This window comes from Aythya marila (assembly GCF_965140915.1).
Source record: "Aythya marila genome assembly, chromosome: 3".
Lineage (NCBI taxonomy): Eukaryota > Metazoa > Chordata > Aves > Anseriformes > Anatidae > Aythya > Aythya marila.
The window spans coordinates 55606027-55631873 of record NC_139044.1 but is presented as its reverse complement, the minus strand read 5'-3'; the positions used below and the strand labels follow the sequence as shown (position 1 = coordinate 55631873).

Below are 25847 nucleotides of genomic sequence, written 5' to 3'. Positions count from 1 at the left end.
TCTGGTGACTCTGTGCTGACACAGCCTCCTAGATTCAATCCCTATACATGTTCAAACTGGGTTACTTGGATAAGAAAATACTCGAAGTAAAAATGTGTTTAAGTGGTAGTCATTCACAAGAAGGGAAATAAAACCAAGATACGATATAAAGATATAAAACTTTATTCTGAGTATTTAACAATGCTTATGCACATGAAGTCTTCAAGAAACCCAGTACTCAACTTTTGCTTGAAATACTTGTTTTGCTTCATATTCCATACTAGGATGACGTTTTCCAACATAATGGACAATTTGCTATCATTAACACAATTTCTAGACAGAATATTTAACACGTCCCCATGCACACTTTTTCAAAGCAGCATTTAATTTACAGCTTCTCATTAAACAGAGCATTTATCTTACACATTTTATACCATTTTGGTACACAAATATTCCATATTTTATCTTAATTTTACATATTTACAAACCTCTAAAATTTTTACAGTAACACAAAGGTTATTACTGGCATAAGCAAAAAAAAATGGGCAAAAACTAGGTGGTTATGGATTCAAGGTTGTGTTTTGGCTCAGAGATAACCGATCAAAACCTTTTCTAGCTGGAAACACCTTTCCATTTCTCCCCCATATTAATTCCACAGGTCTGATGGACTAGCTCTTCCTTACTGCATGGAGCCCTATGCTTCCTATTCTTCACCAGCCCTAGGAATTGCAACTGCATTTTTAAAGCACATACTACATGTACATAAAACTGCTGCCATTAATGGGTTCATACTCAATTATAATCGCTTTCTTAAGAGTCTGTCTTGAGCACAATGTACATGGAAGTCTTGCAGTTATTTAATAGAAAGCATCTCCTGTAGGGCAGTACCTCTATATGCTGTGAGGCCTGTTTGTATACTTTTCTCATTTTACACAGCTCCAGGAGGGCTGGAGATCCTGAATTCATTTAACTGTAGCTAAAGGAAAGCCAAATTAGTTTCTTACCCAGATCTCCTCTGTTTTACCCTTAGGTTACAACATACTACTCAGCAGTGAATTTATGCCACCTGCTCCGAAGCTGTTGGCAATCCATTCTGTAATATTCCTCAAATACTGCCTCTGCTTTCCAATTGTTCACTGATAAGGGGGGTGAAATCAACATTTCTTGCTAGCCGAACTACCTGCTTCACTGCTTTTGCTTTTTCACTATGCATTGAATTTGACATGACAGTTCTTCAACCAACCTTACCATTGCACTCTAGCACATCTAAAATACAAAACTATTTTGTATGGCAAACATTGCTCAAATATAATCTCTAAAAAAAAATTAGCAAGGAAATTATTTTTGGTGAGATACTTACTTGCAGTGCACATTTCCCTATCTCAGCTCTCCTGTTTTCATTTTGAATGCAGTCATGTAGAAAAGTGAGGGTAGACAAAATGGCAAGTAAAATGGGCTGAAAACAGCTTTGGAAATCATTATTTCACAGTTAGATCAGACATGTTTTTCGTTAATGAGTTCACAAAGCATGACACTATTTCAGGGTCAAGTGTAACAACCAACTCCAACTGTCGTAAGAAGCAGTATACTTTGCACACTTGTCAAATCAAGTATTTTATCAATTCAAAACAGCACAGAAGAGAATTAAACAATATGAGGGATTTGAATACATAAGGATCACGTAAATCTGAATTTTTGAAGACCTAATTCCTGTACTCGCTTCAATGGAAGTCAAAGGGGCTTGGGATACACAGTGTCTAGCTGGCTTCAGAGTCTGACTCTGCAAATTCAAACACCCATATGCACCAAGAAAAATCATCTAGGGAATAATAAAATGAGAACGGTATCTCCTGTAGAATAAGAGGTCAACCCCTATACTTGTTAAAAAAAAATCTGAAAATAAATGCTGAAAATACAGCTGAGTACAGTTCACTGACAAAACCCCCACAGACTTGCATACCTCTGTAATGGTTTTCCTGTATGCTCTAAACTGATGCCAATTAATTAAGACATTTACCCCCACCCCAGCATTCTCTTTGTTTTAGCATTATTGTATAATGGTGCTTTGGCTTCTAACAAATAAATTATCTCTGTTACAGTAAGTTTGAAATTCCAAATATCCTCAAAGAATTCAGAGGTCTGCACTGCTTACACACACGCATACACAATCTTACCGTACTTGTCTTTAACAGATCACTGACTTAATCTGAACTATTCTTATGACAGCAAGGATGCAACCACATAAAGCAGTTCCTTTGGTCTTCTGTAAGCAAATTGCTCCCTGTGAGGTCTCCCTTTAATGCTCCCGAACAGCTACAAGGAGGTTACTGCAGTTGCAATGGCCTAAAACCGTTGCACAGAAGCAGAACAAATCCACTTTCCCCCCCAGTATAATTCAGCAAGTCTAGCAGGACTTCATTGCACCATTCAGCTTAAACTAGTTCAATCATAAGCATGATTACTAGTGTAAGCCAGCATCATTTTGTGCCTAACATATTAACAGTACTTCTTACTGTCTTCTACAGCAGCAGGGCAGAGAGATTCTACAAGAGTAAGTTGTAGTTGTGAATCCATTGAAAAAGGAAAAAAAAAAAAAAATACTTTCAGACAGGTCAAGTACTTGAGAACATAAAAGTAGTTAGAAACAAATAGCATCCGCTTAAATACAGAGCCGAACAGTAGTGTGGGAGGATAAAAACAGCTTTGAAACTGAGAAGCAGCAGCATTGTACTAGGAATCATGAATTCCCATGTAATTGTTCCAGCACAGACTGGAATACAGATCATCATAAAATGTACTCGTAAAAATTTCAGGCAGTAGGGGCGGCAGCTGTGCTGTGAGAGAGAAGTTTATGCACAGAGCATGCTCAGCTGTTACAGAAGTTCAGTACATGAGCAGCCAAGCAGATAACTGCCTATTGATACAATTGCATGAACAATTCTGATGTAGAAAAAGCCTCTAAAAATGAAATGTTTGGAAATATGAAATAGTACTTCGCTATGAAACTCTGTACCATATTCTTGTAAGTGTAACAATCTCCTCCAGCACACAATCACAAAAAAAAAAAAAAAAAGTACTGGCTTCCTTCTGAGATTTGTTGCTGCCCAAATATTTGCATTTGAGAGGACTGTTTAAAAACAAAACAGAACTAACAAAACAGCCTTGCTGCGGTGACAAAGCATGTTATGAAACCTATGTTATACAAATAATTTTGGACCACAGACGATTTTGGCTCACCAGAACTTGACTACTTGCATGTATCTCACACGTAGAACATACCTAGTAAATCCAGTTAAATGAGTTAAAAGAATGGTTTTAAGTCTATACCGCCTGTTAGAAGGAATGGAAAGCTTGTGTTTTCCTGCACAGGGGGGGAGAAAGAGAAACCTAAAGCACATCATTCCCTGCCTCCAGTTCAAATGGCAATGACTAAGGTACAAAATTGAAAGGGAAAAGAGGCACTTCATACAGCAGAGGACAATATACAAAGGAGCTAGCAAAATGCAAGAGATTAAAGACATTTTGTTCCACATAATCCCAAGGGGGGAAGAAAAACACCAAGCAGCAAAGAAGCAATTTTAAAATCAGTATACAATCAATGACACCTTGAAATTGAATTAGACTCAAAGACTTCAGTCCACAGACATCCTGCCTGCCGTCAGACATTTTATAAGATGTGTATAAATTTTGGTTTCCTAAGTTTCCACCACAACCTTCTCAAGCGTTTTTTTTTCCCAGTTTTAACTTTGTAAACAGAAACAAGATGTCCTTCCCAGGATTTGGATAACAGCAGACTGTAGGAAAGCCAAGGAAGTGGTCCTTCTAGGAAAACTTCATAATTGCTTTAATTCCAGCTGAACAAGTCTCTTGACATCAAAATCAATCACTGTCCGATTCCTCTTTATATTTGGCTCTAATAGCTTGGCCATTCTGAAGTGGCATTTCTTCATAGTCACTCCTGTGAAACAGATTTTTTATTCATTTTTTTTTTTTTAACTGATCACCATGTTCTGAAGTTTTGTTAAATCTAAGCTAAACAAGGAAGTTCGAAAATGCACTGAAGCATCAAACTGTTACTTGAGTAAAAAGTTTGTATTTGTTTTGCTTCCTTGTTGGGTATATGAAAAATATATGACTTCTCTCCAGAGACTGGTATATAACAAAATGTATCCCAGCAGCTACAAGCCACTACTGACAAGGACCAGAGTGCAGAAACGGGCTGGTACTACCACCATCTAACTAAGCAAAGGCAAGCCATCTCAGACAATGCTAGTTACTCTAGCACAAGCTTGTTCAAGTTGGAATCACAAAATGCTCTGTGTTGGAAGGGACCTTAAGGTCCACCTAGCTCCAACCCCCTGCCCTGGGCAGGGACACCTCCCACCAGGCCAGGCTGCCCAAAGCCCCATCCAGCCTGGCCTGAAACTCTTACAGGGATGGGGCATCCACAGCTTCTCTGGGCAGCCTGTGCCAGGGCCTCACCACCCTCTGAGTAATTAATTTATTTCTTATATCTACTCTAAATCTAGCCTTTTCTCATTTTACTCCTTGTCCTATCACTACACTCCCTGACAGAGTCTCTCTCCAGCTTTCTGCAGTATTAACCCATCTTCACTGTTGAGCCACTTCAGTGTTCTTGGTAAAAGGTGAAAACATCAAGGGCAGATAATGAATTTGTTCAGCATCTAGCAAAGGCAGGCATGACCTGGATGGGTTTTTAAGGGATACTCTATTTTTTATATTACATAAACTCACACAAGTCCCGGAAGTTTTGCTAGACTGGGTTATTTTTATTTCAGAGAGTGATGGACAGTTAAGAAGAACGAGCTTTTATCCTTCTCTGCAGCATTTCTGTATGAGCTGACCCTTTGCTAACTCTACCTGACTCCTGTAATCTTTCCCAACTTGAAAGGAATTCCTTCCCTTTCACATCTCTTGCTGCCTTCACCCCATGACCTACCAGCATCCTAATACTTAGCTGTTTGTATCAGTGCCATGGCAATCCCTTTGAGAAACCAAAAAATAAAAACCAAAATAACACACATCCTCATTGCATTTCTGTTTCAGAATAAGGCTGTTTCTGTTCTTTAGGCAGCTTATTTTCACTAACAACCTATGAAGCCTTCAATTATTTAACAAATATGGAAAAGAACATTACAAAAATAACATGGAAAAAAAAATCCTCTCTACAGGTATTCTATAATCTTACCCATAAATCACATCATCATCCGAATCATTCAGCATAGAAAAAGCAGGATTGTCTTTCAACTGTGATTCTGGAAAATACAAATAAGAGTTAATTTAATGCATTAAACGTAGAAACATGGCTGCACTTCTCATCTAACACTAAAGCAACAGACTCAACAGCTTCAAAGGCAGTCATGACTACAATGCAACAAAGCTATCACAATTCTTTCCTGTAAATTCTTTACCATTCAGCCCACAACATCGTGATGTTCTTAAGATTTAAGGAAATGAAGTAACTCTCGCTTTGTATTTTTAGATAGATAATTCTCTGTGTTGCATAAGCAGATTTCCTCTGTTCTGCAGTTTCATGTCGTATTAGTTCAGCTTGCATATAATTAAGTCATACTTCATTGTTCCGATTATTCAAAAGTTCATACTTATTTAAAAATCATAGTCTTCATGAACTTGTTCATTCTAAGTGATAAAGACAGTAGACCAAAGTTGTAATCCCCTGTACGTAAGTCAATGACTAGCCAGTTATTTTTCATCCTTGCAACAGATGAAGGAAAGACTTATTGTGAGATAAAAGGAAGCACATACTTTCCATTAGCTATTTATGACAAATCCCTCTGCCCTGTTTCAAGACCACAGTTTATTGTATAATGTGTTCCTCCTTAGCTGCTGTTTGTAATTACATGCAAGTAAAATTCAATCCATCAACTTGTCAAGAACATCTTTTTCCTGGAAGGTTTTTACTTCATAACTTCTGTAGGCTGATGCTTCTTGCAACCCTTTATCCTCACCCAACCGTTTGTCTTGTCTTTAACAGAATAAAGAGCATCTTTACGTAACAGTTCAGTTCATCTCAAGTCTAAAAAGTTTAGAGAAAGGAGAAAGCACCAGCTCCACAATCTCTCATCATATTTCCCAGTATATTTTAAACTCAGTGCTTACTTAAAGCAGAGAATGCACTCTGTATGAATATTTATTTTACAGAATCTTTATCTGTTAGAGAGGAATAATGCTTCATAATCATCATGCGAATCAGATTACATCTTCTACTTAAGGGAGGGGAAAAAAAAAGCACTACAGGTTTAATCATTTACTTCCCTTTAAACAGGGGCTGTGCAACCCTCTCTCCACAGCACATTCCTCCTAGTTGCCCCCACATTATAGATCAGCTTAAGTCCTACTTTTCCATCACCCTGTTTTTCATATTTCAGTCAAGTTCGTCAGCATATCAGTATATTAACTTTATTGTTACAACGAAGTATGAGTGAAGTATTCTTGCTCTTTCAGAGCTGTCCACGAGTAAATTACGAGTTTGAGCATTATATGCAAACATACTGACTATAAACTTCATCAGAGAAGAGCAAGAGAATTCAATCTAGCTTATTAGTTGTATAGATTTTAGTATTCCTTCATATTCCCAATACTAAATTGCCCAGGAGCAGTGCAGCCTCTGCTTATGTCAATCCAAAGCAAACTGAAACAGTAATGAGGCAAGAAAAAGATAAGGATATCACACAGTACAAACTAATACGCTAGATCTTGTCATGTCAGTTTAACAAACAGTTGCTTACACTCACCATATAGTGCATTCTTTGAGGGGGAATACACGAAGGCTAATGTGTAGAGATAGAAGTTCAATAAACCATAAAATGATAAGAATTCTGCTGGTACTAAGTGTCAAGGATTCTGCTCAATGTAACTCCATACACATTAACTTTGGAAACAAGATACAAAACATATGTAAATTGCTTCAATGGAAAGGATGTTTATCGTACTAACATTTGAGAGTATGACTGACTAAACACAACTGCATTTTATTTGTTTTTAATTTAATGACAATTAGCGTACCCAAGCTCTTTCTAGGTATAGCTCTAACTGAAGATAAATCTTTTGTTTTAACACAAGTAAAATTAGCAGAGATAAGGCCTACTCTTCAGTGGAATGCATGGTATAATTGAATAGTTCAGTTTTCACTACTAAAATAAAGCTGAGTTCAGGGAGTTCAGTAATTGGGTGTGAGGTGCTTTTTTATTATTATTTTGAAAATGGAGTTCTTGTGGGCGTATCAGTTGACAAAGAAGAAGGACTATGTACAGACAGAACTCAAGGTGGGCTCTGCCTTCACTTTGGGAATATACTAGAGGCTTTGCTCACTGATCTCTACTAGCACCCAATGCATATCTAAAGCTTATCAGTAACAGGATCAGTTGCAGTCACACAGACACTTTCAGAAAGTACAATGGACTAGGATCTTATGGTTCAGATTCAGAAATATCCTTTGTAATTCTACTGCCAACAGACATCAGAAATAGTCTCTCTCAAGCCAGTTAAATTCTCTGATATGACCTCTTCCACATGTAGATTGCACCAGTACACAAACACATTTTTGGTGACTTCTAAACTGTTAATTTCTCAGGTATTTTGGTACACCCCATACCAACTGATGGGTTGAATTCAAGCAGAAAATAGTCATTTTTTTTCCACAATAAATTGTTAAAATTACTTGAATACATGCATATATGGGCCTTCATTCCTTCTGAAGAGTATCAAACACAGTTGTGGTTTATTTGATGGAAACAAATTAAACTGAAACTCAGCTCATAATCTTTACAAATAGCCATTAGAAAATGATGACAAGAAACCTCAATCAAAATTGATTGAGTATCAAAAGCACACCTCGAAGGCAAAGGACTCAGTCCTTAGGTACATCATCTTTAAGTACCTTCTAAATAAAACCAGATTAATGCTCCTCGTTGAGCAGCATCACAACAAAAGGATATAATTCTGATAATGAGTTGATAGCTCAGCAACAAAGTTGTCCTGTAGCACTTGTGCTCCAAAGCGCAGATAGAGTATAACAATGCTGTGGGGGGAAAAATAGTGAGAGCATATATACTATGCCTTTAAACTTCAAAATTGAAATGGTAGCTTGATTGAACAGTGTATCAGAGAGTCATAGAACGGTTTGGGTTGGAAGGGACCTTAAACATCATGTAGTTCCAATCCTCCTGCCATGGGCAGGGACACCTCCCACCAGACCACGTTGCCCAGGGCCCCATCCAACCTGGCCTTGAGCACCTCCAGGGATGGGGCATCCACAGCTTCTCTGGGCAGCCTGTGTCAGTGCCTCACCACCCTCATGGGAAAGAACTGCTTCTGACTATCTGATCTAAATCTACCTTTTTTTAGTTTAAAACCATTACTCCTTTGTACTCCTTATGGTGGTAGCGGAAATAATATAAAGCTAACTTTAAGAACCTTAAGAAAGGGTTCAAAAAGTAAGAAGTGCTAAACACAGCTGTCATATCAAAATGACATGTCTCAGTTTCACTGAAGATTTTTATTATCAAAAAATATATTTATAACGTTCTTTTCAGGGCTTTGAAAATTAGAGTATTGAGAAATGTACTCTGAAATGCCTTACCTAATGACAAGCACTATGAAGGTTAATGCAGTCAAGAATTTTAACCTGAGATCTGAAAAAGATTGAGAAAATTTATTAGAGAATTTAGACCTTTGTGTAGAAGACAACAGCCTGCTTAGTGAAGAACCCCCCAAAATACTTACCAACATAAGGCATGTTACGAAGTTCTGAACATGCCCTCACTATCAGGAACAAAAGGTAAAGAATGTATGTGGTTGCCACCACAAGGAAGAAGATCTTCATTCCCTATAAAAAGAACATTAGTTTTTATTATTTAACAAGGTTTGCTCTATTCTTCCTTTCTTCCTTTACGTCCTACAAATAGAAATAGTTTTCCAAAGCACAACATGGAACGGTGCATTTATTCAGGGAAAGTATGCTCATGAAAGGATGGCTATATGTGAACGTAGGTTCTTGAGGAACATAAAGAAAGGATGTTTAACAGAAGAAGTAATTTTGTTCACTGAATTCACATGAGTGCTGAATCTCAAGGATTATCTAAAAACAGATTTCCCGAGAATGATACAAGAAACCATGTAAATTATATCTTGCCCTTCAACAAGGAATTCCTGAAACTTACTAGGACAGAGGATTTTGGCAGGAGTCAAGATATACAAAGCTGACTTAATAAGAGGCTTAAAAAAATTGTCTTTCAGTCCCAACAGTTGTAAGTCCATGACTAAACTTCTGGTATTGAGTTTCCAGATGCCCAAGGTTATTGCAAGACAATTACTTTTCTCATATGGGATGGAGCTCACTATGGCTTGTGCATGATCTGAACAAAGATGTAAAGTACGCTAGTCAAAGTTAGACCACCTGGCCAGCATGTCCTATTTTCTAAACTGTGGTTTAAATTAAACAATTTAAAAGCAAGGTAACATTTCTGACTTACCTGGAAGTTACCTGTGTCAACCCTGTATTGGTATGTAGGATCACGTACTTCATTGACACTATAAAAGATTCAAAATGAAAAAAAATGGTTGTTACATCATTACAAAAAACAAGGTTTAAAAAAAATACACTAACAAAGAAAGGGTTTAAAGTTACTATAAAAAGCTTATAACTAAAGACCTTGGCTGTTTAAATTGGTGCAATGCCATCGATTCTAATGACAGCATACAGTACATGACATTCTCCTCCTTTCTAAAACTCAATTTGCAAAGGATATGGAAGATTTCAGTAATCAGCATGTCTAGTCTCCCCACTCATATGCAAAGAGCAACTAAGCTGGTGAAGGGACTACAAGGAGCAAGTGATGGCATTGGAGTTGTTTAGTCTGGAGAAGAGGAGGCTGAGAGGAGACCTCATCACTCTCTACAACTACCTGAAAGGAGGCTGCAGTGAGGAGGGCAGCAGTCTCTTTTCTCAGTTGAGAAGTGATATGATGTGAGGCAATGGCCTCTGCTTGCACCAGGAGAGGTTTAGATTGGACATTAGGAAGAACTTCTTCACAGAGAAGGTTCTAAAGCACTGGAATGGGCTGCCCAGGGAAGTGGTGGAGTCCTCCTCCCTGGAGATATTTAAGAAATGTGCGGATGTGGAATGTGGTTTACTGATGGGACTCAGTAGGTCAGGCTGATGTTTGGACTTGATTATCTTAAGAGTATTTTCAAAGTAGATGATTTATTTTTCTACCTATTTTTTAGAAAATGTATTATCTTGTAAATTTCCATAAGCCTTCAGGATTTAGTGTTTCAATTTTACCCTTGGTGATAAGAACCATACCTAAATAATAATTGCTGTTTAAGCCTTTAATTCATACAAATTCTGCTGACAGGACATTAGTACCAGCATTCCCTGCAATTGCACTGCTTTCATTGTACACAACGCACAATGGCATGGTAAAGGCTTTATATATATTGAGAAATAAAATAATAGGCAAACACTTCAGAGAAAATGGTTCCAAACCTGAGAAATTTTTCTGTATGGGGAATATTGACAGTATTTTGTGAGTGAAGCAGAGAAAGAGAAGAGAAACACTGAACGTGGCAAAAGAAGTTAGTTTTTAGGAGGATCTGGCTATGCTCTGTCAACTGCAATTGTGCAGGTTGAATTGTTAAGAAAGTTTTATCAAACTGCAACAATTAACTGCAGAGAAACTGCTGCTTCAAATACTAAAAGCTAACTGTGAGGGTGTGTTTTAGGGAACCATAACCTACTGGCAAAGTAGCGATCTCTAGCTTTCACTGTAATTTATAAAACTATGTACTTCTAGATTGTCCATGAAGACTTCTATTTTCTAATCAGTCACATTTTGCAAAATAGAAAATAAGAATTTGTACTCTACTCCTCTACCACAAAGTATTAAGAAACAGATATCATTAATTATAAACAATCTTCTCATTCCTGTATAATTTCAGTTCATTACTTTTGCACCAAATTCTAAATTACTTACGTTTGCCATATTCCTAATGTAACAGAGGCAAGCCACAAGAGTCCAACGATAAAGAATTTGGGCAGATAGAAAGTTAAGCACTTCCTTTCTCCCTGTTAATAAAACAATAGTGTAGTCAAAGTGTGAACTCACATTTGAGATTTGATTCATTCTTGACAGAATAAATAACCATTTTCTTTGTTTCATTCAAGATTATAACTAGATTAAGAAATCCATGTTCAGTACTTTTAACCTGCACAGTTAAGTGCAGAATACAAAAGGCTGTATAATCACTCGTGTTAAAGGCAAAATACAAGAGATTTGGGACATCTTATTCATAAGGTCCCACATATTTTACTGATATTGAAACTAAAGGAATATGCTCCAGAGTTCGTATTTCTCTTATGTAGTATCTTAAAGTCGTTTTTAAAAACAGTAACAACAAAACCAACCACCATCAACAATAACAGTAACCTTCAAACAAGAGCAAAGCATAATGGTATAACAACTCCAAAGGCTGGCTTGCAATAGTTTGGAGTGGACTGTCCCAACTATCTCATTTAGGTGCAATTGTCTCACAACAAGCTATTTCACCTCAAATCATTTTAATTCTGTTTGTCACATGGTACTTTACCATTGGAATGTCACTTTTTTTCCTTAAAGTTGGTTTTACATTGGTCACTTTTTGAGAGAACTGAACAAACCAGTACTGTCTTCCCAGTAATTACTAGATACCGTTGCATCCCTACCTGTACTCTTATACCATGGTAGACACAAAGCCAGAACAACAACAATGCGCACAGAAACAGCGACTGGAATAGATCATCCAGCATTCCAGGAAACCAACTGTTCACCAGAAAAGAAAGGGGGAAAAACGGATCTGTAATAAAGTAAGAAAAAAAAGGTTAAACAGAAGTGAAAAAGCACACACTTTTTATTATGAAAAGTAGAACTCATCTTCGTAGGAAAGAGAAGATACAAAAACCACAGATTTTACAAATTACACCAGTAAATGAAGTTGAAGTCTGCTGTATTTTAAAGTAATTTGCAAAGGAAATGGTGCCTCCAGCAGCAATATTCTATACTGTAAAACTAGTCTAAAATAGTTGCCAACATTTCTAGAAGATTTCATGTTTTATAAGACCTTCTGCTAAACCACTGTTCTTGGTGATAAACTAAAAATTACCACAGAATGACTGAAAGGCAAATATTCTTCAGTACTGATAGAAGTCCTAGAATTTGATGTACTTTACAAGACCAAAAGCAACTTCCACTTTTAAATAAAGCATGCATATCTTAAGAATAAAGAAGTGAGGCTTATCAGGCAAATACAAAAACTGCACTTACATATGAAAGGTTCATTACGGTTGCAGCCTTCTATTCCCATCAGTTTTAAACAGAGTTGACACTCATGGGAATGAAAATAATGAAATCTACCTATTGATTATGCCCTTAAATTTGATACACTTAGAAAGGGTTGCTTTCTATAAATGAGCTTTCTGAAGCCCTATAAACAGCTCCTTGCAAGATCAAGGCCAAAAACAGCCTTGTCTGTCTTTCTTTTTATTATTTATTTATTTATTTATTTTTAAGAGCTTTTATAAAAATTCCAGGACACACCTACCGTTGTAAAGGAGGAGGAGAGGAAGGAGGATGGACATCCATTTCTGTTCAATACCCCAGTCTCTCATGGAGAATTTTCGTAGAGAATGTGCAAACAGACACTATAAAACAAACAAAACCCCACAATCTTACACAGGAGAAAAGCAGCCTTAATGGTTTTATCACAGTAAATAGATACAGCACATTGCAAATACTACTTCACAAGGTCTGACACTGTTAACAGTAAAAGAAGAGGCACAGCTCCTAGCTTCTACTTCTGCATCAACTTTGCTGGCTTACCCCAATGCAAATTACTCTATGGCAAACTGAAAAGGAAACCAGCCACTAGTTACTGGTCACACACTATGAACAACTTCCACTTAATTAAACTCACTCATTAAAAAAATCCAGATACTACGCTAACATTCACAGTTGCTCAGTGAGTGACATCACGTATGTGAATGAAATGCTATGTAAATATTAAGTGCTATACTACCCTGGTATGAAAATTCTGCATTTTAGTTGCCTATGTTGTTTGTTTTCCCCAAAACACGTCTATTCCAGAGGCAAAACTAGGAGAAGATGAACAATCTAAAGTGCAGTGTAATTTAGGTTTGTAAGGGACCTCTGCAGGTCTCTGGTCCACCCTCCCACTCAAGGCAGTGACAACTGAAGTTAGATGAAGGTTTATGGAGTTAAATGGAGCTGGTGACTGGTCACAGGCGGTGTTCCCCAGGGGTTGGTGTTGGGGCCCATCCTCTTTAATATCTTTATTGATGACTTGGATCAGGGAATTGAGTGCATCCTCAGTAAGTTCACAGATGACACCAAGTTGGGGGGGAAGTGTCAATATGCTGGAGGTAGGAAGGCCCTTCAGATGATCTAGGAAGTCTTTTCCAACCCTAACGATTCTATGATAAGGTCATATTCAACTGAGTTTTGCCCATTTTCAAAGACAGTGAGCCAACACACACTCTGGGCATCCTATTCTAATGTCTGAGTCCACCTGCACTGCCAAAAAATACTTTTTTTCTAGCATCTAATCAGAATTTCACTTATTTGAACAAAATTCTGTCTCAAATTTAAAATTAGTGTTTAAAAAAAAAAAAAAAAAAAAAAAAACTTTCCTCATTTATTCTATTTTCTTCATGCCCCTTCAATGCCACTTACAAAATCATAGAAGCAGCAACTAAGTAAGTATTTTAGAAACATTTTTAACACCCCTTCAGCAGTATCTCAACTATACTGCCTGGGGCTAAGTTACTAAACACAGCACTACAGTGCAGCATTTACCAGCTGCCTACATAATATTCTCCAAAATAACTGGAAGAAAATCTTACCGTGACCATAAAAGTAAGAACTACAAAAACAAATCGGAACCAGATTTCTACTTGTGAAAAAGTTGGATTGTAGGTCTTCCACTACAAGAAAAGAGAAGAAAAAAAGTTTAACATTTTAAGAGGGTTCACACAACATCAATAAATAACACACTTTGCAGTTACTGAAAAGTCTTTTGGCTTTTCAAAATTTGAAGGTATAACCAAATTCCACCAAATCACTATGGAAAGATAAATTCATACCAATTTTCTTCCAAGTTAAAGCTTTCTCTGAATAAGATGGAAAAAAAAAAAGGGGGGGGGGGAACTAACCAATGAAAAGATAACCAAGATAACCAAAGCACCCTAGCATCTTTGCTTCTCTTTTACCCAGCCACTTTGTAACATGCTCATTGTGCTGTCATATCTTAATGCACTTCTCAGATGGAAAAGGATGTTCTTTATTGCCTTCTGTTTCATATTCAAAGTTTGGACTTCAATAATTGAATAAACTCACTGTGTTTTTCTTCATTACCAAGGTCAAATGCATAAACTGATTATGAAGATGATAAGGTGCAGTTGTACTTCCTGTAATGAGTCTGTGTTCTTAAAGCTCACTATTTTCAGTGAAACGGAAGATTTAAGTAAGGGAAGATTAAATGAGCTAACCAGAAATGAAGAACTTTTTCACAGGTTAAACAGCAAAAGCTCCTTTAGTCCTCTAATTATTCTGAGGCAGAGATATTAATTATAACATGCCAGTTTGCATAAGCTCTGTTCTGTTGACAGATTATGTTATACCTGGTATGCTTCTCTTTTGAAACCACTTCTGTAATGCACATGCTCTGCCCATCGGACAAGAAGCTTTACCTTTCAATTGATTTAATCTGTCAGCCTCTGTCTTGTCTTTTTAAATTGCAAATGCAAAATGAAAATTTGATGTGGAGAATGCTGATATACAAAAGGAAATCAATTATTTCAACTGAGATCAACGTAAACCACTGTACTAATGAAATAAATTGGAAATTTTTCTTGCTGTGGGAAAGCAGAGCTTTTGAATTAGGTTTTTGGTTTTGTGTACAAGTCTACATTAAAGGAAACCTGCAAAGCAAGATGATAAACCATGCAACTATAAATAACTATAAATGCTCCAACATTTCATCCTGCTTAAATCTGGAGCAAAGCAAAGAGCTTGTGAGATTGCTTTGAACCCTCAGCTTATTTTTAATGATGCACTTTACAAATTGGAGCATTTCAAGTATCAATATTCAGGAAGCTCATTTAGTATATAAAAAACATGGGTGCTTTACAGTAGCTTTTGCTTGCCGCCTGCCTACTCTGACCCACACAACATTATATACAGGTAGAATACAAGACAACAACCTGTACAGTAAGCTCAGTTTAATTTTCTCCTAATGCATGTTTCTGAACTTTTTGGAGTCACCCAACACACACTGGTGATTTTAACTGTTTCAACAAGCAACTTTTACCACTATGAACTGAGCTAGACGTTCCACTAGGGATTGTCTGCTTATTTTAACTAAACAAACATTTTTCTCTTCCTCTTAAGCAGAGATGAAAAAATTTCTTCATTTGAGTCTGTTAAATCTTTCTGGCCCTAGAAAAAGTCTGGAAAAATCTTGTTGATTCAGATACACCTACTGGAAAAGACTGAAAAAGATACCATTCTGTAGAGAGGCAACATCTCCGTAAGGAACTGCAGAAAACTGGAATTTCTAGTCTAGCCTGCCTACTGTTAAATATTTCCCAGGAATTATACTAAAATTATCCGTCCCAGAAAACAGCACTAGAGTTCTGGAAGGAAAATGTTTCTTTATAAAAAAAATATTGGATTAGATCATTATTAATAGCAAATGATAAAATAGTTCTGAAATTAGTAGTGACAAAAAGCTTCATTACGATGAAATGAGGTAACTTTTTATTACAGTTAAAGCATGCTTTTACACCATCAGTAATTAGAGATCTCTTTTGCTAGTAGCAAACTTTATACTTACTGTGAAAGTGATATTCTTGGCGTATGTTAATTTATTTAGATCTTCAAAGCTAACAAATATGTTGTACTGAGTGTAGTTCAGGTAGCCAAGGTGAGCAACAATGATTTCACTGCATTTCTGTGAACACGTACAAGGAAGAATAATATGTAAAAGCCTTCAATTTGTTCTACAATATTTACTGGTACCACAGGTTGGAGAATTTGTTTCTGAATAGGCAAACATAAATGATGTTTATAATGTGTCTTACCAAACTTGATCAGTCAAAGTCAGATTCAAACAAGACCCACAGATAAAAATTCCTCGAAAGATAACAGATATCAGTTTCTTCTTTCTTTATCAGAAGAAACTGATAAAGTGAGTCAGCAGGATCAAAAGTTGAACTGATAAACAAGCTTTTGACTAAAGCTGGTGAAAGAAACTGCCTGCAGCACCAGGGAGGATTTGGATAACTGTCAGTCAAGGTCTGGCTCACTGAACTGTGAGATGTGGCAATCTTGTACTAACTTATTATAAAGGTTAGCAGGAAGAAAGAGAAAACCCAAACACACTGCTCTCTTGGCTGCGTGCAACTAAATTTGGGTTCTTGAATTTCTGTAGACTTCTGCCTGTGCATACACGCACACAAATTTGATTTGCACTTTATACTTATCACCAAAAAACTTCATCTCTTCCCTTGCTAAAGGATTCAAATATGACAAGTTGTTTCCAGTGTCTCTAAACTCAAAACTTACAGTTAAAATTACACTAGAAATTCAAAACCATCAACATCCCTTCTCAGGTGGAAAGAAAATCGATATTTTTAAAAAAAAAAAACAAAACACAAATGCTAGCTGAATTAAAGCAGTCTCTGTGCTAGGCAGTGGACATAAATTTGTCTCTCCTCTGAAGCCTTATACTCAATCTTCTAAACAAATATTCCTTTTTACAGTATTGTTAATTTGTTGAAGTGTCCAAGCAGCACACACTGCTTCATTGGCAGAAGAGCTGTGCTAACAAGAAAGAGGGGTCTTTTAGAGGTAATAGGCACAAACCACAGAAGGAAACAAACAAGAAAAAAAAAAAAAAAAAAAGATGGATAGACAGATAGATATCTTGCTTAGCATTGCTAGCTAGGTTGCAACTACAAATGAAACCCTACTCTGGAGTCTTTCCTGAGATGTGCTTAAAGATATCTTCTTCTCATTGACAACATAATGTAGTATGCACACAAATATTTAAAACAAGAAGCATCAGAGCTTTCTTCAAGCAGACACATACTTGTGCGCAGCTCAGTAACCTTGTCCGGTTGTGAACTTGATTATTAACATATGGCGTACTTCCATCCTTCACCACTCCGAGCACTTTCACTGTCATAGTAACATTTCTTTTGAGTGACACTGTAATTAAAGAATAAAAGGTTAAACTATTGTTACATGCGGAAGTATGGAACTCAAAAAGAGTTCCAAATAAAGTTTAAAATACATACGGTATCCAAAGATTACTTGGTTATACCTTGCAGAAGTAAGGTTCTATTATATTAATTAATAATAACAACAAAATACACCAATCTTTTCATTATGTATTTAGGCATAAATGCCCTGTACTGAATCTTAACAAATTAAAGAATTCCTGATTGCATTATTTCTCATGCATTTACAGGGAGGCTTTACTGTGCAATTCATATCATTATATATATATACACATATATATAATCTCCCCAAAATGAAGAAACAGACACACAATCTCTGCATACTACTGTTTTCACAGAAATAACAATCAATCTATCCCATAGAACTGTTGCATCCAGTTCTCAAATTTAGTTGAGTCCATGCCTTTATTGAGGACAAGGGGTGAAGGAGAAGAGACTGTGTCAGGAAAAACACATTACCAGCCATAAAGCAACAGGGTCACATACGTGGCAGATGAAATTAAAGAAATTATAGTATACAAAATTAGGTTGTTATAACAGTTTCTTTAAAACTAGGTAAGATTCTCACCATCATGCTGATCCAATTCCACTACACAGGTCAGCCACAGTTGCTGGTTGTAAGTAGACAGTGGTGGTGAACTTAAATTAAAAGGCTTTAGCTGTAAAAAAAAAACAAAACAAAAAACATCACAAGGTTAGCACCAGTCATTATTCTATTACAAGATGCATCTGCAGTAATAATGATAAAAGGTATGTTAGTGTCAGTATTTTTGGGAATAGATTTAATATACGCTGTGTGGACAGTATGATAAGCACCCCAAATTTAAGTCTTCCAGAGAAGTAGCTAAAGCAGCATATGTATTTTGACCAGCAAAGTAAGAAGTAAGGCATGAGTACTTAAAGCACATAAAAGCATCAGCAATAAAAACAGTTCAGATATGAAAGTCAAAAACCTAAGACTTAGCCTAAGTATATTTCTAGCACTTTACATCAAGTGAGATTTGTGACAACCCCCATCCCCATCTGCTACAGAGTTGAAATGATTTAAAGCTTAAGTATGAAAAAAAAAAAAAAACACAACTATTTTCCATTAGGTTTTCTAGAAATTCCATAGTCAAAAGCAAGGGAAATACGGTTAATGGATAAAATCTATGTGCAGGAAAGCCTTTTCTTATTTTAATTATTATTTTTTTTTTAATCCACCTATAGCACAGTACCAATTCAAGCTATTCGCGTAATCCAGCACTATTTTATCTGTTCTTACCTTTAGGCTGTTATTTAAGTCAGTTCTTGCTACAGAAGTTTCAATTACATTAGGACCTGCAAAATATTTAAAAAGAAAGACAATAATATTAAAGTAACAATATAAATACAGAATTTCAAAACACTGTACTAATTACCTCCCCATAAAGCAGCAAAATAGTATCCCACTTTGCAGATGTTTGAACTGAAGGGTAAATCACTTCAGCATCTCAATAGCATTAATAAACTTGGCCTGAAAGTTTTCCACCACTGACTTCCTTTAAGGAAGCTCATTCTCAATTTCAAAATTTCAATTCTCAAGTACATACAAACTGCCTGGACAGCTTTTCAGAAAGCATTTTTGTTATGAAACACATAATTTAAGTTCAATAAGTGCTCGAAGTTGATAAATCATCTTATTTCAGTAACTGTTAACAAAAACAATAGAATGAGCGTGTTTTTTTTTTTTTTTAAAGATACTGGAGCAGAGATTGTAATCATGGTTTTCAAGAACAGCAGCCCAAACAATAAGGAGGTTCTGCTGCCATAACTGCTGCTCCTTTAGCAAGCAATATACTAAAGCTTTCTAAAGCAGCTGACTAAAAAATGCTGTGCTCTTCCTAAAAAAATAAAAACATACACACAACAACAACAAAAAAGATTAAACTATATTATTGTTATTGCTTTTAGTCTTGCTAAGTTAACAGAGTCCTGTCTGAAAGCAGGAAATCACTCTGAGGTGGGGAACATGAAAACTGCATAGGTACAGAAAATGACTTCTGTACTCATCTCACCCAGAGACGACAAGGACACATTAGGAAAAGGGAAAGAGAGCAAGTGGAAGTTGGGAAAAAAACAAATCTGCATCTGATTTGGGTTACAAAATCCAAAGAGCTTAATTTGAAGTGACTGTTGCTATCTTCTTTACTCAGATGTAAGACATCTGCGACCCTGCAGACAGACATGTTGAGTATGGGGAACACCATACACAGGCATCACAGAAAATCTGAATGCATCACCTTTCCATTTACATAGTGGGTTTGGTGAGTTTTACTCACTCTGTGCCCTTTGAAGAGTGAATACTCTATTGTTCATGCTCCTCCCTCTATTCGCAGCAAGCATGAAATTGTCAACAAAAGCCATTAAAAATCATTGCAGTTTAAGCATTAAGTCAATGGTTCTCCTCCCAAGGTAAACACCTTTCTTCCAAAAATAATTTAATTATTATAATAAACTGCGTCCATGCTTTGTCAACAAAGCCATCCAGCAAACCAAGCTCACAGGGACAGGAATTCTTCAACCAGGCCAACTCCTGAAGGGAATGGCAGGCAAGTCCTAGAACCCCAGCCCCATGCAGATGACCGAGCCTTGCTTACAGCAGCCAAGTCCTCCCCAGTTTGGGGGACTCGATAAAATCCTTAAATGGTTGTTAAATGGGGTCAGGTTGCTTAAAGAACACAACCAGTCCCTCCCTTTCCCTCTCCCTGTCTGCTGTTTAACTTTTCTGCTGAAGCTATCCTAACAGCTGAGTGTTAGCATGCTAAAACTTCAGTGATAGCATGCAGACTCCTCTTCCAAGTACATTTTAGACCCCAAAAAGTTCTCTGACATGAAATGTGGAGAGTTCAGACACTTCCCATATGTACCCTGCATCTTTGTAGACCAGACTTCCAGAAGTATCTCTGATATCCAGGACAAGATCCAGCCACTAAGCACTCAGCCTCCTAGATCTTATCATGACTCCCACAGAGGTCTTTGGACTTAGGGACCTGAGTTCATGTGTCCAACAAATGAAGTTTGTACTATTACATTACTAAAATGTAAACATTTTTAATTTCTGTTGCACTTACACCTCAAAATTTAGAAGACTTTATAGTTACGAACTTCCCTCAAAGGAAATCCAGTATTAGCACCATTATTTTACAGACTAAAATGTAAAGAAGAAAATTAATGTAGTACTCAGCTGAAAAATTATGTTATAAAGGTTTTGTTTTGTTTCTCTTTACTGACTCCCCCTGCAAAGCAGTTGCACATACCAAATCTGTGCAGGTAGTAAGTACCCCTATGAAAAAAATGTGACATACAAAACACCTCCCTCTCCCCGTAAAAATAATATTTCCTCAGATACCTCAAGGGCAGTAAGCTCATTAGCACTTACACACCCCTATAAATATCAACACATGTAGATAAAGCATGCAAAAACTTTTTGTTTTAAGAAGGCAACATCCTTACCTGCTATTCCTATGAAGACTGTCAAACCAAAACAGATGAAGAATACTACAAAGACCAGGACAAAATGCCTTTTGGATAGTGTATATAACCGCATCGGTGCCAACCTACGGGAAGCAGAAGAAAGCACAGAATTAGCCATCAGTCATATTTCTAAAGAAAAAAAAAATCCCATTCACTATCCATTCCTCCACAAAGAAAATCAGACCAATCTCTGTGGTAACATGTAACACTAAAAGAAAACACCTTAACACTACTAGGGATTATCAGACATATGTATGGGCACCCATATCCGGACCCTGAAGCAGACTCATTTTGCACGTTTTTTTTTTAACACTAGGATTTTTTATTGTCCTAAGACCTGAGTAAGAAAGTATTTTCTAACTCAGAGGGAGAAAAAGTCACTTTTTTTGGTTCATAAATTAATCATTTAAACATCCAGAATACCAGATTTGCCACAATGCCAGCTTAAGATAAAAGAATTGACATCACTAACTTGCTTACCTGCAGAGGATCTTGTGATCCAGCATTTAGTTTTGAGTTGTGTCAGAACTGAGCTATGGCATAGTTAATTTTCTGCTGCTATACCAGTCAATAAGATCATAGAAAGCTGCCCTGTTTATACAGGAAAGTTGTAGGATTTGGGAGCAGTGGGTCTGGAGGGTTGTTGTTTTCTAATAAAGCTGTAGGAGCAATACACGACTGCACCACCATGGAAAGGAGTGAAAGCATTACGACTAAGCACAGTGATCAGCTTGGGATAAAATTTATTTTCACCATCCAACAGTGGTGTTTGTACTGTCCAACCAGATTAATGAAGAAATAAATGCATTAAAACTGGCGGCATCCTTTCCAAAAGCCCATCCCAACTTCTGGGAGCAGGTACCCCTGGGCCTGCATGCCTGGGAACACGCAAGGCAAGCAATTAATTCACTTTTAACCAGCAAAAGCATGTAACCATAGAACCATTTAGGCTGGCAAAGACCTCTAAGATCATCAAGTCCAGCTGTTAACCTAGCTCTGCCAAGCCTACCGCAAAACCATGCCCCTAAGCACCACATCTACACAGCTTTTATACCTCCTCTTGAGTCACCTCCAGGGATGGTGACTCAACCACCTCCCTGCGCAGCCTGTTCCAATGCTTCACAACCTTTTCCATTAAAAAGTTTTTCCTAATATCCAACCCAAACCTCCCCTGGTGCAACTTGAGGCCAGCTCCTCTCATCCTGTCACTTGTTGCTTGGGAGAACAGACTGATACCAACCTCACCACAACCTCCTTTCAAGTAGTGGTAGAGCATGATAAGGTCTCCCTGAGCCTCCTCCTCTCCAGACTAAACACCCCCAGCTCCCTCCTGGATTATGAGGGCTTCATTCTGCTCCCACCCCTATCTACCACCTGAGGGGCTGAGCACCCAGAGAACAAGTGGTCTTGCTGCTAAAGACCAAGGCAAAGAAGGCATTAAGTTCCTCAGCCTTTTCATCTCCTTGCTGTGCTTCCCCCCACATCCAATAAAGGACTGAGATTCTCCTCAGTGCTCCTTTTCTTGTTTATCTATTTATAGAAGCATCTTTTATTGGCTTTAATGGCAGTAGCCAGATGCGCTTTGGCCCCTTCTAATTTGGTCCCTGCACAGCCTCACATCATCTTTGTAGTCCTGAGAGGCCTGCTCCTTCTTCCAAAGGTTATAAACTCTCTTTCTTGTCCTGAACTCTAGCCAGAGCTCTGTTCAGCCAGGCCAGCCTTCTTCCCTGCTGGCTCATCTTTCAGCACATACAGTCAGCCTGCTCCTCTGCCTTTAGGATTTCCTTCTGGAAGAGCGTCCAGCCTTCCTGGACTCCTTTGCCCGTCAGAACCGCCTCACAAGGGACTGGGATTATTAATCATAATGTAAATGTTATTTAAGAATCACTGCAACCTTTCCAAATGAGGTGCTGCAGAACAAGTGACATCTGTTTTGCATGTAAGATCCAAACTGCAATTTAGCTCACCAAGGTGGGGGGGGAATGAAAGGGGAAAAGAAATCCTTCACGGAAGAGCAACCACTGGGGCTATTCAATACACAGAAACCAGGTCTGAAATTGGAAAGCTCCTGGCTTGAGAACGACTGCAGACAGGAGCCTCATCATGTATGCACAGGGAAGTGCCACATAAGCTCATGCAGATCTTAACAGCTTACATCTGGGAACATGCCTAACAACTACAGTCTGGTGCAGGATACTTCTGACTCGCTAGGCACATTTCTGGTTCTTTTCATGAGCTTCCCATTCCCCAAGGTTTTGCAGAGAGGTGTATGACGTGAGCATGAAAAGCAGCTTCATCTCCACAGCCCTTAGGGGCAAGCTGCCAGAGCTCACTCAGCTATCAGCAGTTAGCACCTTGGCTTACTCCTGCACCAGAGCACAGACTGCTCACAGTCTTTCAAAGAAGCACGTTCCAGACATTGGCTCGTTCTTTATTCCAGCATCTCCGAATGGTGCAACACCTAGCAGTCAAGATGGGTATGAATACACATGAAGAACAGGCGTGCTGACACTTTACAAGGAGAGGAGATCACAGAGCGTGGACATGGTGTGCCTTTTTCTCTCTTCTTTCATATGGGTACTCTTAAAGACTCATTTCAGCAACTGAGTGTACGTGCTATTGCACAGGTCAATAAGGCTGCACAGATCTGTCCAGAAGAATTGAAATGGCAGAAAATCAGGATAAGAAGAAAAAGGTGAAAAACAAACAAAACAATGAAATCCTCCAGTCTGTGGGATCCTGTAACAGAAGACTTTCAGCTCTTTGAAAGAAATCCACTGATTTCTGGCCCTCAAAGTTTGAAAATACAAACTTCTGGAGATGCAAGAGCCAAACACAAGATACGTGGAACACAAAAGGCAAGCTACTCGTATTTTATTTCCTCATTTCTTGCAACTGAGTGCAATGTTTGAGCAAGCTGGAAGTACCAACTACATATAAAAAAACCCCACGCACACACATCTTCTGAAAAGGTCATAGCTGCCAGCAAGTCAGAGTTCAGAAAGGACAGAAGGAAATGAAATATTAGTAACTGAGAGTCAAAGTTGGAAAGTAAAACCAACAAAAATAGAAAGGGGAACAAGAACAGTAAGTCAGACCGACAGAACACTTCTGTGGGGTTTCTGGTAACTTAAAACTCACTGATAAATAGTGACTTATGTCAGATCTGATGGAAACCCTGCACCTGTGGACTAAAACCTTACGTGATCAGGTAGGATAACTGCATAGCCTCATTCCATAAACCAGTCTGTGAATCCACCACAGCGTAGCATGCAGCTGGCCGGCAGAACCACACTACGCAGAAAGCATTTGCAGACATAACTGGTTGTGGGACCATGTTGATAGTGGTCCTTCAGAAGTGTCTATGGACACAGCAGCCAAATCCGTCCTGGTGCATTCTCTAAATGTTTATATGAATAACCTCACTCACCTCAGAAGTTGTTTGCTCTGAAGCCAGATCTTAAACTAAGCAGTCAGGTGGTGGTTTATGCCACAATACAGGTAAACACCATGACTTTTACTCACAAAGGCAGCAACAGTGGAACCCAGCAGCTCACACCCCAACATTTCCACCAGTGCTCAAGCCATACGAGAGCTGTGTCTGACAACTTTCAGAGATGCTTGGTGAAAACACCTCACTGTTTTTAAGTCACGGCAATCATGCAATGATTTTTCTAAGAGCGAATGAAAGAACTCAGCCAAATCTTAACTGCAGCTATCATGACAACAGAAAAAAATATTTAGTGTTCCTATAGGGTGCTGTATTTCTCATTGTCCCTGCCTGCAGTAACAGAAGTTCCTTATCGTGTTGAAGTATCTCCTTAAACCTACCCCCAGCCGACATAGCAGGCAGATAAAGCACTCCTCCCGCACGTTTGTTGTTCAGCAGCTGCCTTTTGGGGAGAGATTACACAGAATTCACGGACAGGTGAAGGCGAGCGGATGACCTCCCCCCGGCTGCTTCTCTCTGAGGGGCCTAACGGGCCAAACAGCGGGGAGGCGCTGACGGGGGAAGCCCAGCGAGCAGCCTCGTCGGGCCGAGCACAGAAGATGCTGCCAGCCCGGGAGGAGCCCCCTCAGCCCTCTTACCGCTCTGCCGGGCGGCTTCCAGCCCCGCACCGACCCCAACCGCCCCCCGCGGCCGTTACTCCCCTCACGCCCCCCCCCCCCCACCGCCCCCACTCACGGCTCCATGCCGGTGCCGCATGCGCAGTGCGGGCGCCGCCCCCCCCCCCACCTCCTGCGTCACGCGGCCGCCACGCGGCGGGCCCACACGTCACCGCCGCCACGTCAACGCCCGCCGCGGGGCGAAGGGCGCCGCTGCGGGAGGGGAGGGGGGAGTGGGGGAGTGGGGGGGGTACGGAGCGCCCGAGGGGACACGGGGCTGAGGGAGCGCTGCGCGAATGGCGGCCAGCGGGCTCTGTTACTTACAGGGGTGTGAGTTAGAACAAATCCTGAAGCTGCTGTCAGAAATCAAGGGCTGACAGGGTTTGTGGCAGTCCCCAGGACTGAGAGCAGAATGTGTCACTTTTCCTTCCTTCTGTGAGCTTACCTCCTGCACCGTGCATCTCCTGGTGCATCGCAGAGTAACCTGCGGCACGGACACAGTCTGCGCCAACCTTGTATTTGGGTCACCAATGAGGTTATTTAGTATCACACGCCATTAATCTGTAAACCTCTCTTTTAGGAAGCGCCACGTCTGCCCAAGGGAACTGTTAACCCAGACAGACGGCATTAACCGCTGCGCTGAGACACGGCTGGCCCCGCTCTCCCCATCCTCTGCCTTTTTCCACTTCTGATTCCCCTCTGCCCTAAAGCCTTCCAGTTTTGAGTTTTCCTGATCCCTGTTGGCACCCCAGGAAGGATGTCCTTACAGAACGCAGAAGTGAGACTACAGCAGCCAACTTTTTATTAATCTTTTCTTTTCTGGAAAATATTGATTACTGGCAAGCTAATGCCTTGCCACACCCCCTTGTTCCCTACCACTTAATAGACTGGAGATCTCAATTTCCTTAAAGGCAATGGAAAGTGCCAG

General features: G+C 38.9%; 1 protein-coding gene across 4 annotated transcripts; it reads right to left on the bottom strand.

The window, feature by feature from the left end:
- Window positions 1–173: 173 nt before the first annotated feature.
- Window positions 174–25029, bottom strand: TMEM181 (transmembrane protein 181). 4 transcript variants are annotated; one of them, XM_082756338.1, is made up of 17 exons: window positions 24999–25029; window positions 20792–20895; window positions 18582–18637; window positions 17886–17976; window positions 17167–17285; window positions 15910–16026; window positions 13919–13999; window positions 12601–12700; window positions 11726–11856; window positions 10998–11089; window positions 9495–9552; window positions 8746–8848; window positions 8603–8654; window positions 7959–8041; window positions 6756–6845; window positions 5189–5255; window positions 174–3937 (listed from the first exon to the last, which is right to left on the bottom strand). In XM_082756338.1, the coding sequence occupies exons 1-17, from the start codon at window positions 25004–25006 to the stop codon at window positions 3859–3861; spliced, it is 1431 nt and encodes a 476-aa protein (XP_082612464.1). In that variant the 5' UTR covers window positions 25007–25029; the 3' UTR covers window positions 174–3858. The 4 variants fall into 4 exon arrangements, with proteins under 4 accessions (XP_082612464.1, XP_082612465.1, XP_082612466.1 ...); XM_082756339.1 differs by lacking the exon at window positions 24999–25029 and adding an exon at window positions 24644–24745; XM_082756340.1 differs by lacking the exon at window positions 24999–25029 and adding an exon at window positions 24243–24551.
- Between the last annotated feature and the right edge of the window lie 818 nt (window positions 25030–25847).

Coding starts and splice junctions, on each gene's coding strand:
- TMEM181 (XM_082756338.1), bottom strand. Junction 16,027..17,166: donor GGTTACTGAGCTGCGCACAA/GTATGTGTCTGC, acceptor ACGTGTTCACAG/AAATGCAGTGAAATCATTGT. Junction 11,857..12,600: donor TCTCCTCCTCCTTTACAACG/GTAGGTGTGTCC, acceptor ACTTTATTACAG/ATCCGTTTTTCCCCCTTTCT.